Source organism: Oryzias melastigma, linkage group LG22, assembly GCF_002922805.2.
Source record: "Oryzias melastigma strain HK-1 linkage group LG22, ASM292280v2, whole genome shotgun sequence".
Lineage (NCBI taxonomy): Eukaryota > Metazoa > Chordata > Actinopteri > Beloniformes > Adrianichthyidae > Oryzias > Oryzias melastigma.
The window spans coordinates 23,312,981-23,330,377 of record NC_050533.1 but is presented as its reverse complement, the minus strand read 5'-3'; the positions used below and the strand labels follow the sequence as shown (position 1 = coordinate 23,330,377).

Sequence of the window (17,397 nt, the reverse complement as noted above, 5' to 3'; positions counted from 1 at the left end):
TCTCTGTCCCATTTGAAGCTCATCTTTCACACTAAACTGCTACACTAACAGTTTATTTGTAATCAAAAGCTTAAAAGCTGATAGTTCTGAAAACTTTTTAAAATATCATTTTGAAAGGGTTTCCTAAATTTGAGGATCCAGCTAAGGTTGCGATGTCCGCTTCCGGCTTCAGATTGATTCTGGCGCCATCTTGTGTGTGACCAGAGGCCCCTCCCAAAGTTTGGCCCAATAATCCGTCCCTGCCAGTTGTTCTCCATACTTCTCAAAAGTCCCACTCCGATCATCTTTTGATCTATTGTCAAGGCGTTCTTTTAATCATGACTAAATCATGGAGTTTTTAGCTAAAATAAACAAATCTGTTGTTTTGTAGGACATAGTTTCTGCAGAGCAGCAGGAGTTTATTAGAAATTCCCTTCTGAGTTGTGGGCGGAAAAAAATAACACCCTCTTCCCAACACCAATTGCTGAAAGCTCTCTGTTTACACTCTTCTCCTCTAGCTTTACAGCCCCAATCTAACATTAGTGGTGCAACAAAAATGGTGAACAATATTGGAGCTATCCAGCCGTACAGCTTTGAGTCAGATTCCAGCTCTGACGAGGGAAAGCACCTAGCACATTTTCTATCCCAGCCAGCAAGGCCAAGTGAGCCCCATATGGTTTAAAAGTGGGCAGATGGTGTGGGCCCCTCGCAGTTTTCATTGTGGCCCAGACTGTGTCTGCCCACATTGGCTTAAGTGGGGACTCAGTGAGTTGGCTCGCTAGGCTAACTGGCCTGTGGACGGTGCAGCACAGCGATGAGCTTAACTGTAGCTAGTGAGCTCTGCTGTATCAAGCCTATTGAGCTAGTGAGCTTTGCTGTAACTTGCTTGCAAGCTCTGCTGTAGTGAGCTAGTGAGCTCCGCTTCATTGAGCTAGCAAGCTCTGCTGTAGCGAACTAGCAAGCCGCGATTTATTGAGCTAGCGAGCTTCTGTCCACTGGGCAGCTGGCTAATGTAGCGAGCTAACCCACTGAGTCTCCACTTAAGCCAATCTGGGCAAACACAGGTGTGACCACCACGAAAACTGTGGACAAACCCAATTGGGGCTCTTGTTATGCCCACTTTTAAACCATATGGGGCCACTCGGCCTCGCTGGCTGGGATGTAACAAATATGATCATGTTCAAGTGTCTTTTTTTTTGTCTGCACTTGATTCACGTAACAATAAACAGACGGATATTCTGATGAATACTCAGAAAAGCAATTTTACGTATAAATTTCGTGTGTCCTCCATCATCAGAAAAAAATAAACCTAAAGTCACAGTGTGTAATTTTTGTTTTTTAAGTGTAACGATTCATTTGAACAACTATTCAATTAATACCACAATTTGTGGTTGCCAATACGATTTATGGTCAATATTGGTTCATTTTAAACTATTCAATTCACTGACCTAAAATGGATCCAGAACATCTTTATCCAAAACTTCCACCAGTGAGACTCAGAGATAAATAGCTGCTACTGAACAGAGCAGGTGAAGTTTTCAGATTTCTTAACAGAGTCAGGAGTCGAGAAGAGCTGAATAACTGCTCAGTCCATCTGCCAAAGCAGCTCTGAGGATGTCTGCCTGACCTCCTCCTTTTATTCAAACTTGGTTCCACTGATTGCAAAGGAATCTCAGGGATTCAGGCTCAGTAGTCATCAACACTCGTTTAATCTTCTTCTGCAGAAACAGGAGGGTCGAGCAATTAAATCTTTCTAATCTAAACCTACATCCTGGACACTCCTCGTCCATTTGACGGTGCACTCTCCTTTTGTCCAGATGTCACAGAACAACTCCAGCCAGCAGGTTTCAGTGTGTAGGTCAGGGGTCGGCAACCTTTAACAGTAAAATTTGGGCTAGAAAGAGCCGCATAGAATAGAATCGATCCAATTTTAAAATGTTACTTTTGACTTTTAGAGTTCTAATGGACAGGCTCCCAATTACATTTCCCAGCTGTTGGTCGCATACACACCTTGCCGCCCATTTTGTTCCTAAAACCTGAACCTAACGTGCCCAAGACTATAAAACTCAGGGGGACATTGCTGTTCAAGCAGTAGCCCCGAGACTCTGGAATGCCATCCCCTTCTCTCTTCAGGAGGCTGATTCAGTTGAGTCTTTTAAGAAACAGTTAAAGACGCTACTTTTTAAAAAGGCTTTTAACTAAATTGTCTTTTACTCTGTTTTATTTACTCATTTGTTGATTTTTATTGTGTTGTTCTTGTTTTACTCTGGAAAGCACTTTGTGACACTGTCTGTGAAAAGTGCTATACAAATAAAGGTTCTTACTAAAATAGAATAGAATAGAATAGAATAGAATAGAATAGATTCACACATAAAAGGTCAGCAGTCTTACTCTGCTGGGTTTTGTTATTTTAGTTTGAGGTTGGACCTTGGTAGTCTTAGTTTGCGGGCTTTGTTTATTTGTTTCTTTTTTGTTTTTCTTTTGGTTAGTGAGCTGCTGACTCTGATGGTCGACATGGGTGGATCAGTAGTCTCCCTGACTTATTTTATGTTTGACCAAAGAGATAAAAGAGACACATGTGGATCTTGAGCTGCAGGTTGTAGACCCCCGTGTAGGTCAACAGTTTAAACAGCAGTTAGATTGATAATAAAGTACATGCATCACACGTGTGTCGGCTCTGATGGTTATTTACCATGTCTCAATTTAAATGGTATTTTCCAAATATAATCGATTCATTTTATTTTGAAAGAATGTTTTAATGGTAGCCTACAGATTGATTTGATTAACAGCTTGCTTCAGATCAGTCTGATTGGATTGTAGGAATATTGATTGATTCATGGCTACACCCCGATCAATTTTGTTAGATTTCATAAGTATCTTTTGTACATTTTCTATATTATGATGAAGTTAAACTTTTACGTTTTTTGCTGTTTATTTATTATAAAATTAAATGTAGAACCAAAGTGTTGTGCTAGCGTGTTGTTACTTGAGAAACCCTGCAGTGCAGAACAGGCTTTTCCCGCTAACAGCAGCAGCAGTGAACTCCACATTTCTACACTGGATCAAGTCATCGGCGGAAGCGCGCGCGCGCTGCCTGTATGCTTTTTAACTGCATTTTACTGGAGGGCGGTTACGCTAAAGGACACGAGCACACGCGCAGCCACGCGCACGCCGCGCGCTCGTCCTCCAGAGGTGCAGCAGCCTCGTGCACGCCCCCGCTCTCCGTCCGTGCACGCGCAGTCACAGTGGAGACAGAGGTTGTAAACATGGCGGCGGACGGAATGGTGCTCACCAACCACGACCATCAGACCCGCGTGGGGATTTTGACAGGTAGGGGGCACGGCTCGATTTAAGATGTGGTTCCGAACCGCACAGCCGAACTGTTCGGTGTTCGGGGCGGCGCACGGACCGAGTCACGAACCGAGCTGTCACCGCTGCAGAGCTAGCCTGCTTAGCCACCGTGCTAACCGGTTCTGTGCCGGCGTCCCGGTTGGGTGCAGCTGTTGGGACGTTCTGTAGGGTTTCAGGTGCAGACAGGTTATTGGCCGGGACGGCCGGTGTCCGGTTCGGGTATGTTTTTAACCGTAAACGCCAGAGCAGCGCGGTTTAATGTGGAATCAAGGCGGAGTGAAGGCGGACGGAACGGCGGCCTAGCCCTTCAAAATAAGAGCAAAAGTGTTCTGCAGCTGTTAAATGTAACGCAAAAACATGTGCTGAGCTTTTATTTTGAAGCCAAGAGCGCCTCTCTTCCGCTGAATGCCTCTAGCTTGAACCGCTGTGAATCCGTGCCGCGCCGACATGAGCTGCATTATTCATGTCCCGCTGCAGACCCGCCGTTCAGCCCACCGCCGCCTGCTCTCACGTTTCTTCGTGTTTGACGGCATCGGCGCAGAAACGGCCGCTGGCTCTTGGAGCCGAACGGCAGCCTGCAGCGCCGAACCCGCCTGGGTTCTGCCGATGTCGGGTCGTGCAGAGGAGGGCTGGGACCAGAGTACGGCGGCGTGTCAGCTGACAGTCAGCCGCTGAAGGCAGAGACGTGAGAGTCATGCTGAAGAGCCTGAAGCAGGTGGCTGTCACACACCTGAGCTGAAACACTGAAGCGGAGAGAGCAGCTGTCTTCACCAGGAAGGAGAAGCTTCACAGGTTGATCCCCGAGAGAACATCCAGCAGGACAATCCCAAACATCCCTTTACCTGCAATTCTCACGCTTTCACACCTGAAGGGCACAAACACCCTCCTATAGGCAGCTGTCAAAGTTCACCTGAACTCTGGTACAAACCAAATAAGACACGGGGGTCAAAGTCACGGCCCGGGGGCCGGATCCGGCCTTCCACAGATCATTTTATTTTACTGTTATTGATGGCCCGATGTTATCTTGCGCTTATAGAACTTTGACAAAATATATTTCTATGAAGAGGAAAATATTGAGTTATTTAAGTTGATTTATTCTGGAAAAATATTCCTGCCTTTTTATTTTTCATAATTATGTTAAAAAGTTTTAAAAAATGGCATTCTGCTATATATAGATATATCTATTTTGCAATTTACTGAGGTTTTTAAGCTGTTTTGGAGTTTAGGTAATATTTCAGCTACATGCTAGCTGTTATGGTTGCTGATCTAAAGATACGTGTGTACTCCTAACGTGCATCCTGACTGTTAGAAACGAGGACATTAGACAACTAGAGCATAATTTATAGACATCCAGGCGTTCTATGGGCACTTGCATACCATGAGCTATGCTCCCCGTGCATTCAGTATTTGCAGTCGGTAAGGAGTCAGTATTGTACTTTACCAACAACTACAGCATACCGTTTGACAGCATCACCTGTACATCTTAATTGCGTGTAACTTTCATTATCTTTACATATACTTCATGATACACTTACCACACGCACCACAATTTTCAGGACGTTCCCTAAGGTGTCTGCGCAAGCCTCAAGGGAACTGCAGGACACCTCCTAAAGACCCACTCCAATTGTGTTTTTGAAGTACACCAAAAACGCAGTTTGAAAAACATCGTATTTGTGACACAGAAAATCCACTGGGCCGACCACAAGCTCTCTGCTCTGCTCCGTTTTGATGCATCTCCTAGTAGACAAATCGATCTGTTTTGTTGTTTCCTCTGTGGTTTTCCTCTTCTGAACTGGTATCTGGATCAAACGGCATGGCTGGATAGCTCCAATATTCCTCACCATTTTTGTTGCATGTTGGGGGGTGTTAGGGGATGTGAGCTAGTGATGGAGCACATGCACAGGTGGGTCATGGGAAATGGGGGAGAGCTTAATCTCACCCTTAACTCAGGGATGAATTTCTTATGAATTACTGCTGCTCTGCAGAAACTATGACAATGTAACTGTTTAATCTGACCGAGTCTCCTTGAGTGAAATGTTCAACTTTTCCCTTTCACACATACAGGAATAAAAATAGTGTTTGGTTACACAGGAGACTGGTTACTTAGTTCCTTTTATTTATTAATTTATTTTTACCATTAACTGCAGCCAGAAGTAATTATAGATACTTAATTTGATTGTATCCTCTTTCAAAGGAGAGTTACGATTGCTACAGTCAATAACAAGAATAAAGTCTGACATAATTTACTTAATCTCCATCAAGTCCTGAAATTAATAAACTGCTTCAGAGACCACCAGGCAAAGTTTGGAGACACTTCTCCATTCGAATAGTGTGGTCTTTTTTGTTAAGTTTAATCTCTTTGTTGTTTTGGTTTCATATCATTCTGAACCTTCAATACCAATTCCTCAAATAACTCAATGAGGATTTCTATGTTATTGTGTGTCTTTAAAACACCGTAGAGGTAAGCAGACTTAAAAATAATTAAACTTGTTTCTATTCTTCTTAAAGTTTTTATTTTCTCATGTTTTCCTTGTAGCAAACACCTACACCAGTCTCTCTCTTTCCTACTAGAATATTGACAGTACATGAGAACAGGACAGAGTGAGTGTGACATCATCCATAGAAAATGCTTTACTTACAGCTCGTTGATATGAAGTCAATTCAGTCGCCATTTTTTTTTAAATGGATGTCGCCATGTTGGAACCAGAAATCATCAGTAAGCAGTGATTGGTCTGAGTCATCATTTCTATGGCGACCATTCTCTCCAATCAGGAGTTAGTTTGTTGGAAGTACACACTCCTACCATTTGAATGAGGGCTCTAAACAATCTGTCCAAAGATCGTGAACATTAGACGTGAAACCACATACTATCACTAAGGCATCTGAGCAAATATGTGGGGAAACAATGTAGAACAGGGGAGTCAAACTCAATCGCACAAGAGGCCAAAATAGAAAACACACTTTAGGTCACAGGTCGAACAGGATAAACATTTATTGAACACTTCTAAAAGTACATTTTCAAACTTTAAAACTAATTTTTTTTAACATATTTATAAACTTGATACTAGCATTACCTGTGATATTGCTAGTGTGAATGCTGTAAGCTGAATTTGGCCTTCTACCAATATATTCACTGTCTCTCCTCTGAACATGTCCAAACCATCTCAGTCTGGCCTCTCTGACTTTATCTCCAAAACCTCTAACATGTGCTGTCCCTCTGATGTATTCATTCCTGATCCTATCCATCCTGGTCACTCCCAAAGAGAACCTCAGCATCTTCATCTCTGCTACCTCCAGCTCTGCTTCCTGTCTTTTCTTCAGTCCCACTGTTTCTAGTCCAAACAACATGGCTGGTCTCACCACAGTCTTGTACACCTTTCCTTTCATTTGTGCTGAAACTCTTCTGTCACACATCACACCTGACACTTTTCTCCACCCATTCCAACCTGCTTGCACTCTCCTCTTCACTTCTTTTCCACACTCTCCATTACTCTGTACTGTTGACCCTAAATACTTAAACTCCTCCCCCTTCTTTATCTCTTCTCCCTGTAACCTCACTCTTCCACTCTGGTTCCTCTCATTCACACACATGTACTCTGTCTTACTGCGGCTAACCTTCATTCCTCTCCTTTCCAGGGCAAACCTCCACCTCTCTAACTCCACCTCCACCTGTTCCCTGCTCTCACTACAAATCACAATATCATCTGCAAACATCATAGTCCATGGTGATTCCTGTCTAACCTCATCCGTCAGTCTGTCCATCACCATTGCAAACAGGAAGGGGCTCAGAGCTGATCCCTGATGTAATCCCACCTCCACCTTGAACTCCTCTGTCACCCCTACAGCACACCTCACCACTGTCTTACAGCCCTCATACATGTCCTGCACTGCTCGGACATACTTCTCTGTCACTCCAGACTTCCTCATACAATACCATAGTTCCTCTCTGGGCACTCTGTCATAAGCTTTCTCCAGATCTACAAAGACACAGTGGAGCTCTCTCTGACCTTCTCTGTACTTCTCTATCAACATCCTCAAAGCAAATGTTGCATCTGTAGTGCTCTTTCTTGGCATGAAACCATACTGCTGCTCACAAATGTTCACTTCTGCTCTTAGTCTGGCTTCCACTACTCTTTCCCACACCTTCATTGTATGGCTCATCAGCTTTATTCCTCTGTAGTTACCACAACTCTGCACATCTCCCTTATTCTTAAAAATGGGCACCATCACACTTCTCCTCCATTCCTCAGGCATCTTCTCACCACCTAAGATCCTGTTGAACAACCCGGTCAAAAACTCCACTGCCATCTCTCCTAGACACTTCCATACCTCCACGGGTATATCATCAGGACCAAGAGCCTTTCCACTCTTCATCCTCTTCAAAGCCCCTCTCACTTCACCTTTACTAATCTTTCTTACTTCCTGCTCCACAACCGTCACCTCTTCTACTCTTTGTTCTCTCTCATTCTCTTCATTCATCAACTCTTCAAAGTATTCTTTCCATCTTTCCATCACACCACTGACACCTGTCACCACATTACCATTCCTATCCTTGATCACCCTAACCTGCTGCATGTCCTTCCCATCTCGATCTCTCTGCCTTGCTAGTCTGTACAGGTCAGTCTCTCCCTCCTTACTACCCAACCTAGCGTACAAGTCATCATAAGCTCTTTGTTTGGCCTTTGACACCTCTACTTTCACCTTACGCTGCATCTCCCTGTACTCCTGTCTACTCTCCTCAGTCCTCTCAGTGTCCCACTTCTTCTTAGCTAGTCTCTTACTCCGTATACACTCCTGCACCTCCTCATTCCACCACCAAGTCTCCTTATCAACTCTCTTTCCTGATGACACACCAAGTACACTCCTACCTGTCTCCCTGATCACATTAGCTGTAGTTATCCAGTCATCTGAGAGTACCTCCTGACCACCCAGAGCCTGTTTCAACTGTTCCTTAAAAGTCATGCAACAATCTTCTTTTTTCAGCTTCCACCAGTTTGTCCTCTTCTCTGCCTTTGCCCTCTCTTTCTTCATCTTCTTCACCACCAGAGTCATTCTACACACCACCATCCTGTGCTGTCTGGAAACACTCTCACCAACCACTACTTTACAGTCACTGATCTCCTTCAGATTACACCGTCTACACAAGATGTAGTCTATCTGTGTGCTTCTACCTCTGCTCTTATAGGTCACTCTATGTTCCTGTCTCTTCTCAAAGAATATATTTTACGTCGGATGCCCTTCCTGACACAACCCTCTGTATTTATCCGGGCTTGGGACCGGCACAATGAGACCCTGTCTTGGGCCCCCTTGTGGCTACAGTCCGCATGTCTGAGTGATTGAGCTTATACACCTGTGATCAGACTAAGTTATTAGAAAACCTGATTCTGATCCTTTGGATGGGTGAGCGATTACTTTTAATAATATAGTAGCTATGTCCGAATTCCTCCCCTTCTCACTATATAGTCTGTTGACATTTTCTGGTGCTGTTCGAATCTACATTTTCAAAATTGAGTGCAGTAAAAATTTCCCAGAAGTCTGCAGAAAACTAGCGTGCATAGACCTTGCAGAGTATTATGTTTATGATTTAGAACGGCAAAGCTGACAGCTGAACGCTGTTTAAAGCAATTTTACAGAAATAATGAACAAATTGTAACAGTTATTTGTATATTTAGACGACCCGGTTAAAGTTAGATGAAGGTTACAGATACTTCATTGAATGCTGCTTGTTTGATTGTGAAGGTCATTCAGATTTTCTTCTTCTTCTAATTCATGCTAATGCTAACGCTAGCTTTCCACGACGGGAATGAGACGTAGAGCAGAAGATCTTTTCTGAACGGTTAAAGTTGCTTTCATTTCTGTGTTCTCAAAAACACAAAAAACAGACAAAAGTCAGACAATTTCACCGTGTCTGACAATGAAGAGAAACTAACCACTGTTGGGTTATTTTCTGCTTTTGCTGTTGTTCATAACCGTGTCTGATCCTGCGGGATAATAAAGGTAAACAAGGATAAAAATAATTTGAAACCGTCAAAAAAAGTATTCTTATTCAAAGCATTCCTATTTTTACAATTACCCCTTAAATTACCCACAAAAACAGCAAATAATCCTTATTACAACAGCTACATTTAGCCTTGGGTGCAGTTAAAGCAAACGGGGCCAACACGCAGCAATCTGCGTCTTGGCTGCTCCTGTACGTGTGGCTAATTTAAAACAGTTTTTATGCTGATCGCACTTAAAATCCATTCAAATGACACCAAGCAAAATAGAACCCAGTAGAATAATATCTGCTCAATTGAAAGGTGGATATTTTTAATAGAACCTCAAATATTGAAGGATTATTCAAATTTGTATTTAGAGAACGATCTAAGAGAGGAAATGAAAATTCAGCAGGACATTCATGAAATAAATATTGTACATTTTTCTGTAAAAATTGGTAAAGTTACCTTTTATTATTTACGTAAAATTGTGTTAAACAGCGTTCAGTTCTTTTTTTTACCGGTCTCAATCTATTAACTTGAAGTTACGTATCCCTTTCACTGCTCTGTCGCCATTTTGTGTGACGTCACTGTGAAAAGTAGAGCTGGGTTAATAAAATTGATTAATCGATTTGAATCGATTTAAGCTTAATAGATAAATAATCGATTTATAAAAAATATAGATCGATTTAGCACATGAAGCTAAAGTCCGCTAGCTTGATGCTAATGTTTAATGGAATTTCCCATATTATGGCTAATGCTAACACTTGGTCGACATAAACATACATTACTGATTAAATGAACATCTTTATAAACTCACAGGCAGGAATTTTCCAAACTCTTTTAAGGAAATATTTTTTTAAAGGAACCATTTGTGAACTAAAACATCGTTTTTTGCCTTATACTTTCTTCTTCTTCAATGAGGTGTAATTCTATACCGGAATCGCCACCTAGTGTCCAAACTGAAACGTCCTCCAGGAGAAGCAGAACAATGTTTACAATGTTAATGATCTGAACATATTTGTTAGATTATTAATGTATATCTAAACAAATGTGTAAACTCAAAATTGAATTGAAAGAATTGAAAAAAATCGGAATTGAATTGATTCTGGCTTTTGTGAATCGAATCGCTTCAGGGAATTATAATCGATACCCAGCCCTAGTGAAAAGAGTCTATTGATCCTGAATACATTAGACCATATAAATTTAAAGTCCCACTATTTGTCACGCACCTAAGTGTGTGAAATTTGTTCTCCGCATTTGACCCACCCCCTTGGGGAGCGGTGAGCTGCAGACACAAACGCGCTCGGGAACCATTTGGTGGTTTAACCCCCCAGTCCAACTCCTTAGTGCTGAGTGTCAAGCAGGGAGGCCCTGGGTCCCATTTTTAGAGTCTTTGGTATGACTCGGCCGGGATTTGAACCCACGACCTTCCAATCTCAGGGCGGACACTCTACCACAAGGCCACTGAGCTGGTTTTAGACCACAATGCATTGCGGTCATACAATTTTTGCAAAATAAAAACTTGTTTAGATGTAATTTTTCAATAAACCGTCCTCCTTTTCATCATCAGAACGCAGTGGAGTCCGTTTATATTGTTCATATTGATCCGATTTTTACTTCTTGAAGTCGTGACGTCATATCCAGTGTTTAGAAAAACGAAAGCAAAGTAGTGAACATCGTGTTCCAATTGTCTTTAAAGGGCACTAGATAGTCCCGCACCATAGAGTTTTATAGTAGTTTTAGATTAGGGTGGGAATTCGGACATGGCCAGTGTGTATTGTTTAACGTTCTAGAAATACAGTCGTCCTTCGTTATATTGTGATTCACCTTTTGAGGTTTTGCAGATTTTTTCCCCTTATTGTTAACAGCACATTGTGTTCTGCATCCTGATTGGCTGTAGAGGATTTTTAATCAGTGTCTTCCATGCCCTGTGTCCTGCAGAAAATGCGTTCAGCTTGTTAAATTTACATACATCTTTATACTGGACTTATTTTTTTGCAAAGATTTGAACTTTGAGAGTTAAAACAAGAGAAAAAAGTGTAAAAAATGAATGTCTGTCTGAGAGAAGTGTAGAAAGTGTGTAGTGAGGGGTTCCACTCCAATCACCTTTAGATACATGTGTCCTTTTATTATGATTATACAGTTTTTACCAATATCAAAAAGCTTGTGTCGTTTTCTAAGACATAGTTGCTGCAGACCGGCAGGAGTTCATTAGAAGTCCGTCTCTGAGTTGTGGAGTAAACACTGACTGTAGATGAAAACTGGACAAATGAGAACTTTCACTCGCTGGTAAAGAGGAGCCAAAATCCCATTGACTTCCATAGAGAAATCAACGACATTTAATCAGCCATTCTATCAGTCAGAATATCAATTCTTGCTCTGATACATCTTCTTGATCATTTTAATTTCTCTTCATGTTAAAATTGACACAAGTCATTCATGTCATAAACTGACCAATCGCATGCCTCAATAAAAGTTTGATTGACAGATTCTCGCCCCTCACAACTCCAAGCTAACATTAGCTATACAACAAAAACGGTGAACACTCCTGGAGCTATCTAGCTGTACAGTTTTAAGCCAGACACCAGTTCAGAATGGACTATGTCCATATATATGATCAGAAATTACCTTTAAAACACAAAAAACGAATTATTTATGAAATATTAGTTGTTTTTTGTGAGTTTTTTCCTACCTGAAAGTAAAACGCCTTGATTCCCGAGTCTCTTCTTGCTGCTGTGTGTGTCTGCATAAATGAACAATGTCTTCTTTGCACAAATTTCCTGTTTGTCTCATACCTGAATTTATCAGAACTCAAGTGTGAAGAAAACTTTTAAGCAATTTATTAAAGAAAAGAGGATCTTATCAAAGGTGTTTTTTCGACCCAGTGCAGCTCCTTTAACAATCTTATTGTTTTCCTGGAGTAAAGTTGACACAAATACTTAAAAATCAAATCCTGCTTTAACATTTGAATCACGATACTATTTGAATCCCATGCATATTTTTTTTACTGTAGAAGAAGTTTAGGATGGTCATAACTTTTCGTTTGTTCTGAATGAGGTCCTAGACCTTAATTAAGGCTTAACTGTAAAGGCTCCTTCAGGGCAGCATTGAAAAAGCTCCCATGATCCTCAGATCTCAAACCTAGGGCATCTACCAGGCAGGTGCTGTGGAGAGCAGCGTTCCCAGCTGGTTCTAATATAAAATGACCCCCATTAATGACTGACCCCTGTATTTTTAATTTTTTTTTGTTAAAAAGACTAATAACATCTGATGATTAGTGCTGCCACCAATTATTATTTTTATAGTCGACTAATCAACGATTATTTTTTCCGATTTGTCGACAAATCAGGTCGAACATAAAGTGGATGTAAAGCACACATCTCTACCATCATTAACTATAAACTAAAAACTACAAATGTTCCATTACCTGTGTGAATGCTTTTTGCTGAAAGTAGTTGCTGAAGCTTTTTGCTGAAAATGGTGACGCAATTTACTTTAATTGCTGAAGGGATTTGCTGAAAATGTAAAAGCTATTAACAAAATGTTAAAAACAAAATGTTTGCTTAAAGACTGTAAATTTCGTTAAAGAACTATGAAATAACACTGAAGTTAACATAAATTTCTGAAAAATTAGTAGTAAAATTGCTTTAAAATCCCTAATAGATGACAATTTTGCGAAAATATTGTGTTGCTTAAATATTACATAGTCACCTTTAAAAACGATTGAAGACTTACATTAAAGATGTTCAACTTTAAAAGCCTTTATTTCATTCTGATAGCTGAGTACAAAGCTTAGGGAAAGCTCTGTTGACAGTCATGCATTTCCAAGTTAAACATATTGTCTTTTATTTTTATCAAGACAATCATATGCTTTAAAAATTCTAAAGTTTAGTCAGTGTATGATTTGGAACATCAAAAAACATTTTTATACTTGGTTGTAATATGTAATAAATATTTGTTGTTTTAAAAACCATTAGATTCCATTTATTTTGTAGAAAAATACATTTTTTAGTCAAAGTGGACAAACTGATGTATTATGATGAATCCTGAAATCCTGTTTCTCTGCAGTCAGTGACAGCTGTTACAAGAACCTGGCAGAGGACAGGAGTGGAGTCAACCTGAAGGACTTGGTTCATGACCCCTCGCTGTAAGTCTTCAGAAGAACAAACACGCTAACAGACATCATGACATTAACTGTGGTCTCTGCCTGCAGTCTAGGAGGAGTCATATCAGCCTACAAGATAGTCCCAGATGAGATTGACGAAATTAAGGTTTGTGTCTTCAGGGACGACTGAGTGTCTGTCATTCAGACAGATTTGTTGGTCCTTGTTTAGTTTTCGTTTTGCTCAGTTGTGTTGTGCTTACAGGAAACACTTCTGGAATGGTGTGATGAACAGGAGCTCAATCTCATCCTCACTACAGGAGGAACTGGATTTGCACCACGAGATGTAACACCTGAGGTAGACACCTGCAGACTCACTCACACACCTGCAGACTAGGGGTGTGTATTGGCAAGAGTCTAGCAATACGATACGTATTACAATGCCGATACGATCCTGATGTATCCCAGCCAGTGTTCATTTAGCTGACGAAAAATCTTCGTCTTCGTCAACGACATTTTTCACCCAACGAAAAAACGAAACAAGAAGTTCCGCCCAGACACGAAAACTTTCACTAAATTGATAGAAACGAAACAAAAATGCTCTTCGATGACGTCATCCAATCATAATGACTGCTGGTGGAGGAGGGCGGGAGCAAATGCAGAGCGATCCAATCAGAACACAGAGCCCTTCAGCCCGCCCGGGATGACGCTCTTTCAGTGAAATGTGTCTGTGATTTAGGTAAAAAATGTCTACACCAGGTAGAATGAGAGTACGTAAAAGGACTAATTTTACTTTTAACGCGACCCTCAACAAGACGTTGTGTACATTGTGTGGAGCGACCATCACAGGCAAAAACACACAAACCTGAGGCGACGTTTGCAGATAATCCACCTTAAAATCCACGCAAAGGTGAATATACAAACACGATTATTTCTAGTGTATTGGGCTGAATCTGAATTCTCCCCGACCCTTCCAACTGTTGTTACAATTTAAAGGGTAGGATTATCTGACATAGATGTTTTAAAGGGTTACAAAAGTAAGATGCTAAACTACGTTTGCTTATAAATAACTAATAAAATATCGCTGGGACAGTATTTTGATTTGATACAAGTATTACCAAATGAAGTATTGCGATATTTTACTGAATCGATATTTTAGTATACCCGTACTGTATACTAATGCTGATACCTCCAGACTCACCTAGACACCTGCGGACTCACCCAGACACCTGCGGACTCACCCAGACACCTACGGACTTATTGCCTGATAACTTGTTCTTGTCCTCTGCCACAGCTCAGCATCATGAAGTGGCGAAAAAAGGAAAACAAAAACAAGAATTAAGCATAAATAAGAAAGAACATTTGATATCCAATCTTTAGTCCTGGTTAAAATCTCATCATTTCTGGCTTTTATGCTTACATTCCTATTGTTTCCATTCCACCACAGAAGGTGGAATGGAACCAACAGACTCATTTGAGGACTGAGTCCAGCTTTTCAACGGTTTCATTTAGCTCTGGTGTTGTTTCGCAGGCCACCCGGGAGGTGATAGAGCGCGAGGCTCCGGGCATGGCTCTGGCCATGCTGATGGGGTCACTCAATGTTACACCTCTCGGCATGTTGTCCAGGTAAACTGCTGTTTTTACACCAGAATGTTTCACGACATTATCGTCTTTCCTAACTTATTTTTTGTCTTTTACCATTTCAGGCCAGTCTGCGGGATTCGTGGTAAAACCCTGATTATCAATCTTCCAGGAAGCAAGAAAGGCTCACAGGTACATTTATTTACACTTACATGAATGTAGATCTACAGGTGTTTTTAGTCCTGCTGACTGGATTCAAATGGGAGCAGGAAGTTACACGACTATAAGCTGTAAAGTCATTTGAAATGTAATTATCTGACATTCCCTGTGGAACTCCAACGTTGTTTCCTAAAATAATGTTCTGTGGTCATTATGTTTCTGAACTACCTCAAATGAAACACAAGCAAATAACTTCTTCGTAAGATTTGATTGTTTTCATTTTGGGTTCAGGTGTCAAACTCCAGGCCTGGAGAGCAGTATCCTACAAGTTTGTTTAATCTGGGATTGTAGCTTCTTATAGTCAAAACACACCTGTTCCAAGTAATGAACAGCAGAACTGGTGGGATTTCTGAAAGACCAGCAGGATTCTGTCCCTCATTGTCTGGGGTCTGACCTCCTGACCTTCCAGATTTGTGGACTTAAAATGAGTGTGGAGGCCAACCAATCATCCTGCATTCTTTGAACCCTTATATAACATTACATACAAATTAACTTTTTAATGAAATATATGAACAAGAGAGTTCACGTGATGTAAGAAAAATATGTTCCTCTGAAACCAGCCTCTAGTGGTGAGTAGAGCTGCCACACTATTATTTTAATAGTCGACTAATCATCATTTTTTTTCCACTTAGTCGACTAATCAGGTCGTGCACAAAGTGGATTTAAAGCACACATCTTAACCATCATTAGCTTTAAACTAACTAAAAACTAGATATATAGCATTACCTGTGATAATGCTAGTGTGAATGCTGTAAGCTGAATTTGGCCGCTGAAGATGCTAGTGATGATAGCTGAAAACGCTGAAGCTAATAGCTGGAAATACTGAAGCTGATGGCCAGCTAAAAAATTTGTTAAATGCCAAATTAGCCTCAAAAAATGAAAAAAAAAAACTCAATTAGCCAAAAACGGCTAGCATGTAGCTAAATTTTTAGCTAAACTCAAAATTAGCCAAAACACTGAAAAAACCTATAACTAGCCAAAATAGCTAGCATGTAGCTGAAATATGAACTAAACTCCAAATTAGCCAAAAAACATTAATAAATGCTAAAATAGTCCAAAAAGATAGCAGAATACCATTATAACTTTTAACTTTACTACACTCCGACTCCATATGATATAAAGTAATGACTAATCGACTATTAAATTAGCCGTCAATCATTTTAACATTCGATTAGTCAACTAATAATGGCATCCCTAGAGGTGAGTTAAGGGAACTGCACCCTGTGCTACTTCCTGGTTTGATTCAAGTTTCCATTCTAGCCATAAAGCAGTGAAATCCTTTAGTCGTTTCTGTCAAATCTTAGATCTTTTACATTTGTTATTCTAATGGTTCCTAAAGTTACAGTAATTATTCAAAGTCAAACATCATACTTTTTTACATTTTGTTTTATTTCCCCACTTTTGAAAAAGTGAATGATGATGACATCAACTTCAGCTCTCTGATTTGACAAAATTTCCAGTCTTTTAGCAAATTTAACCTTTTGCAAATAGCTTTTGCATTTTAGCAAAAAATTTTCCCCATCTTTAGCGACTACTTTCTAGTTTAATAAACATAATTCTCATTGTCTTTATTTTTTTCGAAAAAAATAATCAGTGATTAGTCGACTACTAAAATAATCGTTTGTGGCAGCCCGAGGTCTCTTTTGAGATGAATCCATGACGGTGTGGTGTTGATTTTGTCATGAAAAACTTTCTTGAATTTCACATTTCTTTCAGGAGTGTTTCCAGTTCATTCTGCCTGCTCTGCCTCATGCCGTGGACCTCCTGCGTGAGGCCACCGTCAGGATCAAATCCACGCACGCTGCCCTGGAGCAGCTGCCATCCCCGTCCTCCCTGCTGGCCAACACGCACGCCAACACGCACGCTCACATACACACCATGGAGCGCGGCACCCAGTGCGAGGAAGAGGATGACGAGGAGGAGGACAGGAGGAGGAGCAGACACGTGCACAACCACCACCACCACCACCACCATGGCTCCTCCCACATCACCGCAGCCGCCATCGCTGCAAAGGTAACCAGCCGGGAGGACGCGGTGGGACCGCTGCCGCCAGATGAATCTGTGTGGGGAAATGAGATCATTGCCGCAGCAGGATGCTGTGCAGAGTCTGGAATGCTGCAGAGATCACAGACCCGATCAGCTCCGTCTGCAGGAGTTCTGATCAGACTTCTGACTTCCCAGTGTGGA

At 41.1% G+C, this 17,397-nt stretch overlaps 1 protein-coding gene across 8 annotated transcripts in view; it reads left to right on the top strand.

Annotated features, from left to right (window-relative positions):
• The first annotated feature begins 3,082 nt into the window (after positions 1 to 3,082).
• The window catches only part of LOC112144242 (gephyrin), a 41,499-nt gene continuing 27,184 nt past the window's right edge, over positions 3,083 to 17,397 (top strand). For all 8 annotated transcript variants that reach the window (XR_002918873.2, XR_004947034.1, XR_004947032.1 and 5 more), the window contains exons 1-7: positions 3,083 to 3,309; positions 13,377 to 13,455; positions 13,522 to 13,579; positions 13,676 to 13,768; positions 14,942 to 15,036; positions 15,117 to 15,183; positions 16,927 to 17,223. Coding sequence is in view for 4 of the 8 variants with exons in the window: in XM_024268684.2 (XP_024124452.1) it covers positions 3,246 to 3,309; positions 13,377 to 13,455; positions 13,522 to 13,579; positions 13,676 to 13,768; positions 14,942 to 15,036; positions 15,117 to 15,183; positions 16,927 to 17,223 (753 nt within the window). In the remaining 4 variants the exon portion in view is untranslated. The remainder of the gene's footprint in view (positions 3,310 to 13,376; positions 13,456 to 13,521; positions 13,580 to 13,675; positions 13,769 to 14,941; positions 15,037 to 15,116; positions 15,184 to 16,926; positions 17,224 to 17,397) is intronic.